The sequence below is a fragment of the Myotis davidii genome, unplaced genomic scaffold (assembly GCF_000327345.1).
Source record: "Myotis davidii unplaced genomic scaffold, ASM32734v1 scaffold217, whole genome shotgun sequence".
NCBI lineage: Eukaryota > Metazoa > Chordata > Mammalia > Chiroptera > Vespertilionidae > Myotis > Myotis davidii.
Genome location: NW_006290034.1, coordinates 6,623,499 through 6,630,552, shown reverse-complemented (window position 1 = coordinate 6,630,552; position 7,054 = coordinate 6,623,499). Strand labels below are relative to the sequence as shown.

General features: G+C 60.8%; 1 protein-coding gene across 2 annotated transcripts in view; it reads left to right on the top strand.

The window, feature by feature from the left end:
• The window catches only part of KCND3 (potassium voltage-gated channel subfamily D member 3), a 135,158-nt gene that overhangs the window by 114,642 nt on the left and 13,462 nt on the right, over positions 1-7,054 (top strand). For both annotated transcript variants that reach the window (XM_006763011.2, XM_006763010.2), the window contains exon 3: positions 5,958-6,120. In XM_006763011.2, coding sequence (XP_006763074.1) covers positions 5,958-6,120 — 163 coding nt within the window. The remainder of the gene's footprint in view (positions 1-5,957; positions 6,121-7,054) is intronic.

The window sequence follows — 7,054 nt, the reverse complement described above, 5'->3', positions numbered from 1 at the left end:
AGGGCAGGAGGCGGCCACGTCCTGATCATTTTGGAGTCCCCAGTGCCTGATGCAAAGGCCACCAACCGATCAATAGTTTTAACTGAGACCTGGGCCCCTGTTCTTGGCGAACCCTCCATCTAATGAGTGCTCGAGCGTGCACGCGCTCACACCACCACACACACTCACACACACGCACACGCACACACTGACACACACGCGCACACACGCACACTCACACACACGCACACGCACACACTGACACACACGCGCACACACGCACACTCACACACACGCACACGCACACACTGACACACACGCGCACACACGCACACTCACACACACGCACACGCACACACTGACACACACGCGCACACACGCACACTCACACACACGCACACGCACACACTGACACACACGCGCACACACGCACACTCACACACACTCACACACACACCCTCACACACTCACACGCGCGCACACACCCGCACGCACACGCACGCACACACACGGAGGAAGCGTGACACAACTTTTTCTGAGTCTAGAAAAATGATTTTCCGTTGTTGAAACAAAGCAAGCAGGCGAGGCCAGGGTGTTAGATTCTGTAGCCCCCTGAGGCTCTTACTAATCAAAACACAGCGTTTCTCCTTGTCACCCACACCGAGCAGCTCCCAGCACACTCACCCCACCCTCCCACAAGCCCTGCTCAGCTCTCACCAGCCCCCTGAGACTCCACAAGCAAGCTCCCAGCTTCTCCTCTCTGTGCCCCCTGGCCAGTTCCCCACCTCCTCCCCACACTGCGGCCTAGCATGGGGAGGCGGGCCATTGCCCTGTCCCCTCTCGGTTCTGTCTGGTTGTCCTGGAGCTGGGGGTCTGAGATGACCCAGAGTGGGGGTGATGGGTAACCCGACAGTGTGAGCAGCCGAGGTGACCAGGCTGTCTCATGCAGAATAACTGAGGGCTCAGTTATAACTTGTTACCTATAGTCATAGGACGATACCAGGTTTATATATAACTATAGCTAATTATGTGTGTATAACTGTCGTTTGCACACACAGTAAACTCTCTCATCTTTATGAAACTGCCCGCAATTTATAAAGAACTTTTACAAGCGTGACTTTCAGGACAGCCCTGCCAGGTAGGTCACTGCGATGCCATTTTCAGGAGGGTAAACTGAGGCCCGGGAGCTGTGACTGCCCGAGGGCTCTCAGCGGCCTGTGCAGGGAGCCCTTGGGGGCGGACAGTGAAAGGCCAGCGCGGACAGGCCCCCGAGCGCGGCTGGGGCTGTGCTTGTCACTCGGAAGCCCCTGCACGACCCTGACGGCGTCTGGGACTCAGACGCGGGACTCAGTGCCGTCCAGGTGAGGTGGGCAGGGGAGGGAGTCCCCTGGGCCTCAGGGTAGGGAGGGGGAGGCGGGGGGAGGCACCCCCAGGAGGGAGCGGGTGCTAGCCGCCACGGGGTACCGGGGCCCATGAGACCTGGCAGGGCTTGGGATCTGCGGTGGGCAGCGGAAGGCGCAGTGCCGTGGTGAGTGGGGACACCTGGTGGCTGTGCAGGGGGCCAAGCAGCCGCATCGCTGGCACCTCTGCCCGCAGGGGCTGGCTCCTCTGGCCCCGTCTCTGCCTCTTGCCCACCTCTGTCTGTCAGCGACGCCATGGCCCTCCCCGGGGGCGCGGGAAGAATCAGCGGCGCCGGTGGTCAGGACTGGACCTTCAGACAGGCCCTGCACACGGTCCCCAGGGATCGGCCGTTGGCACATGCCCGCCCCAGCCTCTGCGTCTCAGCTCCCTGTCCCCTCCTCGACTTCAACCGAGTGCTCCATCCCCCTGGGGAGTGCCTCCCTCCCACCCTGGCCGCCCTGGCACTAACCAGCGGCCATCGTGGCCCATGCTCCATTTGTAGTGGAGGCAGCCCCCCCTTTCTGAGCAGGGCTGGCTGGCCAGGGAGGTGGAAGGCGGAGAGGCCGCCCCAGAAACCTTCTAGAAGGTACGCTCTTCTAGAAACCACCTGAGCCCATTCTCCCAGTCTTAGTCCCCGGAGACTTGTCCCATGGACCCCTCCACCCCCTTGGGAGTGGAGGTGACAGAAACAGCTGTGAAACAGCATCCGGTCAGTCCCCATGTTCCCTCGGAGACTTGTCCCCCAGTCCCACACCACCTTGGCCCCCAGTCCCCAGGCCTGCACCACCTTGTCCCCAGGCCTGCACTGCCTTGTCTGCTTCTCTTTGTCCATATGTTCATCACAACAGCTGTTTCTGGGGTGGCCTTCTAGAGAGTGGCCAGCCAGGAGTGGGCACGTGTCCTTGGCTGGGCCCAGATTTACTGTTCCACCAAGGCCTGCTCCCGACGTCACTGCGGGTCCGAGGATGCTGGGAGAGGTGGGAAGCAGAGCCCGAGCCCCTGAGTGCCCCCCACCCCCACCCCCTGCCCCGACCAGGGACAGCAGCCGCCTCCACCTGGCCCCAGGCAGGTCTGAGGTGAGCACCGTGGCCACCTGCACCTGCGTCACCTCCAGGAGGGTCCTTCCTGCCCCTGCCTTCCCCGGGCTCAGAGCAGGAAGAGGTGGGGGGACGGAGCCCTGGTTGGCATGAGAGGAGGAAGGTGAAAAGGGGAGTAAGGGGACAGCTTCAAATACTGTCTGAGCCCAAGACACCTTTTGTTTTTCCTTTTCTCACTTTGCTCACGTTCCACAGAGAAAATAGGCCATAGATGCCATTAGGACTGTCGGGGGCCCCGGGGTGCACTACCCCTCGTGGCCGTGCCACTGCAGTCAGCGGCTGGGCAGTGAGTGACCAACCCTGCCCGCAGGTTTGACTGGCAGTCGCTGTCGTTTAGAAATGGGAAGAGCTTGCTCAGGGAGAGCAGCAGTAGTCTGGGCATCACCATCATCTCATCACCATCATGAGATCCAATGGAAGGTTAAACAAACATAGTAACTTGCAGAGTCCAGGAGGGACTGAGCTGCAGGAAAGGCTGAGTGAAGCTGGGCCTCAGAGAGAATTCAGAGGAGCCCAAACGGCATCAGACCTCCCTTCCCATCACCCCCTGCTGCGTGTCAGCCGGCTCCCGCTCTGCCGACAGCTGGCCCCCTCCCACGTGCAGAAAGCATGGCTGTGGGGAGCCCGGAGCCATGTTTGTTGCAGCTTCACCTTCTTCGAAGGAGGTTGATCTGGTCTCAAGAGTGAAAATCCAGGGAAGGGGAAGAGGTGCCCTGGAGTTAGGTAGATAAGACCCATCTTCTATTGCTAGAGGCTCAGGTGACATCACTTTGCCGAAGTCACTCAACTAGTAAGTAAATGCGGGGCCGGGCTCCACCCCGGCCCTGATGCCAGCCTCGTCTCTGTCATGAGGCCAGGCTGCCTCCCTCGGCTCTGTACACGCTGTTGGAAAATCCTGGAACGTGCTACGGGAGACCTCACGTCAGGCCCATTCTTTCTGGGGACCCTCCTAACACGGGAACCTGAGCTTCCTTTGCTGGCCGAGCACCCGCCGTGGTGGTCTCTGAGAAGGGCCAGGAGCCTGCAGGTGGCTGTCCGGACCCCACCGGCCACTGCCGTCCCCACCACCTTCCTCCCACTTGCCGAGGGCAGAAAGAACTGGGCCAAGAACAAACAGATCTTGCCGAAATCATGACGCAGTAGGCCAGCAGCAGTCTCCTGATCCACCAGCAGGTGAACCCTCTCAAAACCAGAATGGGGGTTCATTTGGGAAGATCCGTGCCTGGCACACAATACAACTCATTTCCCGTGTCCGCCAGCCGCCCCCTTCATCGGCTCTCAGATCCTGCCGGCAATCTGATGGCAGAGTTGATGGAGGGCCAGCCTGCTTGTCCGTGGTCTCTTAGCTCCTCTCCCCTTCTTTACAAACATCGATACACCCGTTGCCATCTCTGGTCCTGGCATTTCTCCGCGGCGCTGTGACTGCTCGCCGAGCATGGCGGTGGGGCCCTGACCCGATCTGCACGCTCCTCCTCCCTCAGATGGGACCCAGGTGGCACTGGCCTGCTCCCCTGTGCCCTCCCTCAAGCTCCTCTGCACCCACATTCGCCCCAGTCTTCCCGACAGAGCCTGCTCCCCGTGGAGAAGGCCAGGCTCGCCCAGGAGCTGAGTTCTGTTTCTCTTGCCAGAAGACCATCTGCCCCATGGTGGGCGTAGCTTCCCTCCCCGTCCTCTCTGCCGGAGGGGGTGAGGGGCGGGGACAACCTTCCCGCTGCCCTCAGCATCCCCACCCACGCGATCGCTCTGAGAGGGAGTCCTGGCACTTTCTTACACGTTCCTGCCGCGCTTCGTTACATCCATGGTCACCGGCCCGATGTCCGTCTTTCAGTCGGTTCCGGCTAACACGACCCACCTCCATCTTTGCCACTGGGAGCACTTGAACTTGGGACAACCAGCTGTGCCCCAAGCTCAGCAACAGAGACCATGGCTACCAGGCTGCCTGGGCAAGAGTAACAGCACCTCTTGTATAGAGCTGCGTATGTCGCTACAGGGTTAGGCCTCGGCCACGCACTTTATAGACAAGGACGCAGGTCCAGCGTCAAGCATTCGTGTTCTGGGGGAGCTGGGTGGGTCTTGAGCCCAGGGCTCCACCTCCAGAAGCCACGTCATCAGCCATGCCCCTGAGCACGTGGCAGCGAAGGCAGACCTGGATCCGGGTCCCGGAGCCTATCGCAGCCTGAACATCAGGGACATGCTGACAACTTGCCCGGGACAAAGGGCCTGGACACTGAAGGAGAAGGCAGGCAGTTCTCGAGACAGGAGCCGACTCACGGGTGGGAGGCTTAAACGAGATCATGCGTTTGCTCAGCAAATACGTGCCAACCGGCCTGTCCTCCCAGAGCCCTCAGTGCTCGCAGGTGAGGACTTCATTCTTCCCAGCTGGCTCTCCACTCTCCCCCCGACCCCCCCATCTCTGTGGGGCCCAGGATTCCGTGGTCCCCCCTCAGGACAAGTGACCTTGAGCCTCATTGTTTCAGCAGCGACGATTTCTGGTCATCCTAAGCCTGTTTCTCGTCCAGACCCCGGGGCCGGGCGTTGGTGTTCTGTCCCAAAGGAGTCGCACCTGTTTGCTCTTCACTTGATAATCTTTCAATGATCTCACTAAAGAGGCTAAACGCTTACCGCTGTGGAGAGTCCCCTGATTGGAGGAGAGGCCCTGGCCGCGGGGGCTGACGGTCTCGGGGCAGCTGCCGCCATGACATGGAGCACTTTAGAGTGGCTCTGTCCCGAAGTGGCTTCCCCGCCCTCGGGGCCGAGTTTCAGAGCTGGTGGTCCGCCCTCGCTCGGTGCGGGTTCTAGAAAAGAGATGAAAACAAGAGTGGGTTTCCTCCCAGATGTACCCAAACCAGGGCACCTCGGAGCCTTACGGCTGCAGCTGTGATGGGAGCGAGGACGCCAGGCTCGCGGCTCCTGGGGCTGTGAGGTCAGTGTGCGAAGTGCTTTCTAAGGCAGGAATCTCCGTCGGCAGGTGGGTTTGGCACATGCTAGTATCATAAATGAGACCACGGTGCTTCTCTGGTTAAGGCTCATCCGTGGCTCTTAGTGCTCCGTGCGGTCAGGCCCCTGCCTGCCCTCCCTCCCCCCCTTGTATAACTCCCTTCCTCCCTCCAGCCCCAATGGCTCTTTAACCTTTTCTAGAACCAGCTAAGCTCCTTGTGAGTTAGTTTAAAAGTTCCTGCGGCGGCTCCTGCCCACAGTCCCTCCCTGACGGCACCTGTGTCTCTTCCCTTCATGGCCGTAACCACAGGTCGCGGTGCCTTTATGAATTCACTTCCTGTTTATGGCCTTGCCCTTGGAGGATGTTGGCTCCAGGGGCATAAGGATCTTGTCTGCTTTGTTCATTCCCAGGTCTTACTTCAGTACCTGACGCACAAGGCACCTCAGCAGCTGTTGAATGAATGAGTGAATGAGTGATGATTGGCAGGGGAGCCCTTGTTTCCCAAACGGCCCCTCTTCCTCACACCTGCTCTCCCCCCTCAGCTACGGGGACATGGTGCCCAAGACGATCGCCGGGAAGATCTTCGGGTCCATCTGCTCCCTGAGCGGCGTCCTGGTCATCGCCCTGCCGGTGCCCGTGATCGTCTCCAACTTCAGCCGGATCTACCACCAGAACCAGAGAGCGGACAAGCGCAGGGCGCAGAAGGTGAGCCGAGACCGGGCGGGCGGGCGCTGGGCCAGAGGCCTCACAGTCGGGCTGCCGGCAGGAGTTCCTGGGAGAAGCCAGCGGGACACCCACCGGCTTGGAAGGGGAGGTGGCTGAGTCCCTTCTTCCCCACCATCTGTTCCCGCCGTCAGCTCCCCTGCCACAAGCCCTCATGACCCAGGAGCCGATTCTCTCCTGGACATTCCGTACAATTCCCGTGGCCTGGCCCCCTCTGCCCTCCCACCAGGAGCTGCCGGGCCGACATCACTGCTCTCGGTACCGACAAAGCACAGGGACAGAAATAAATTCACTGAGAGAGGGTCCTCTGAGGGAGAACATTGAGGCCATTGAGTCAGGGACAAACGGCACAGCGGGTTCAGGCACCGCGGCTCAGGGTCGAGGCCCAGAACCGCCATGAGCAGGAGCGGAGCCATGGCCCTGGGAGTTCAGTGAGTCCAGGGTCCCCTCTGAGGCAGGCAGGGCAGGGGGAGGCGCCGCCCGTCCTGACCGGCCCCACCTTCCATCCTGAACAGCCGACCTGGCGCCAGGCGGTGAAGCTCGGGTGGTGACGTCCACGAGGAGAGGGGAGGGCGAGGGGGTGCCCACCGTCGGAGCCTCTCACCTGGAGGGGACTCTGGGCCCAGCGGCCAGGGCCCTGGCTGAAAGGGTCGTTCATGGAGGCTGAGGTTTTGTGTCCCGACTTCATTCTTGCTTTCATTTCACTCCACAAACATGTACTAAGCACCTACTGCGTGCAGGCCGTGCACTGCAGCTGGCCTGCACACACAGGGCAGCCCCCACGCGCAGGGCCCCGGACTTGCAGAGGGGTGTGTCCCAACGGCACAAAGCCCAGGCCGCCAGCTCCGATGGGTGTGACTGACATGTCATCACGCTTAACAACAGCACAGATTACAGACTCCATCCCCCCCACCCC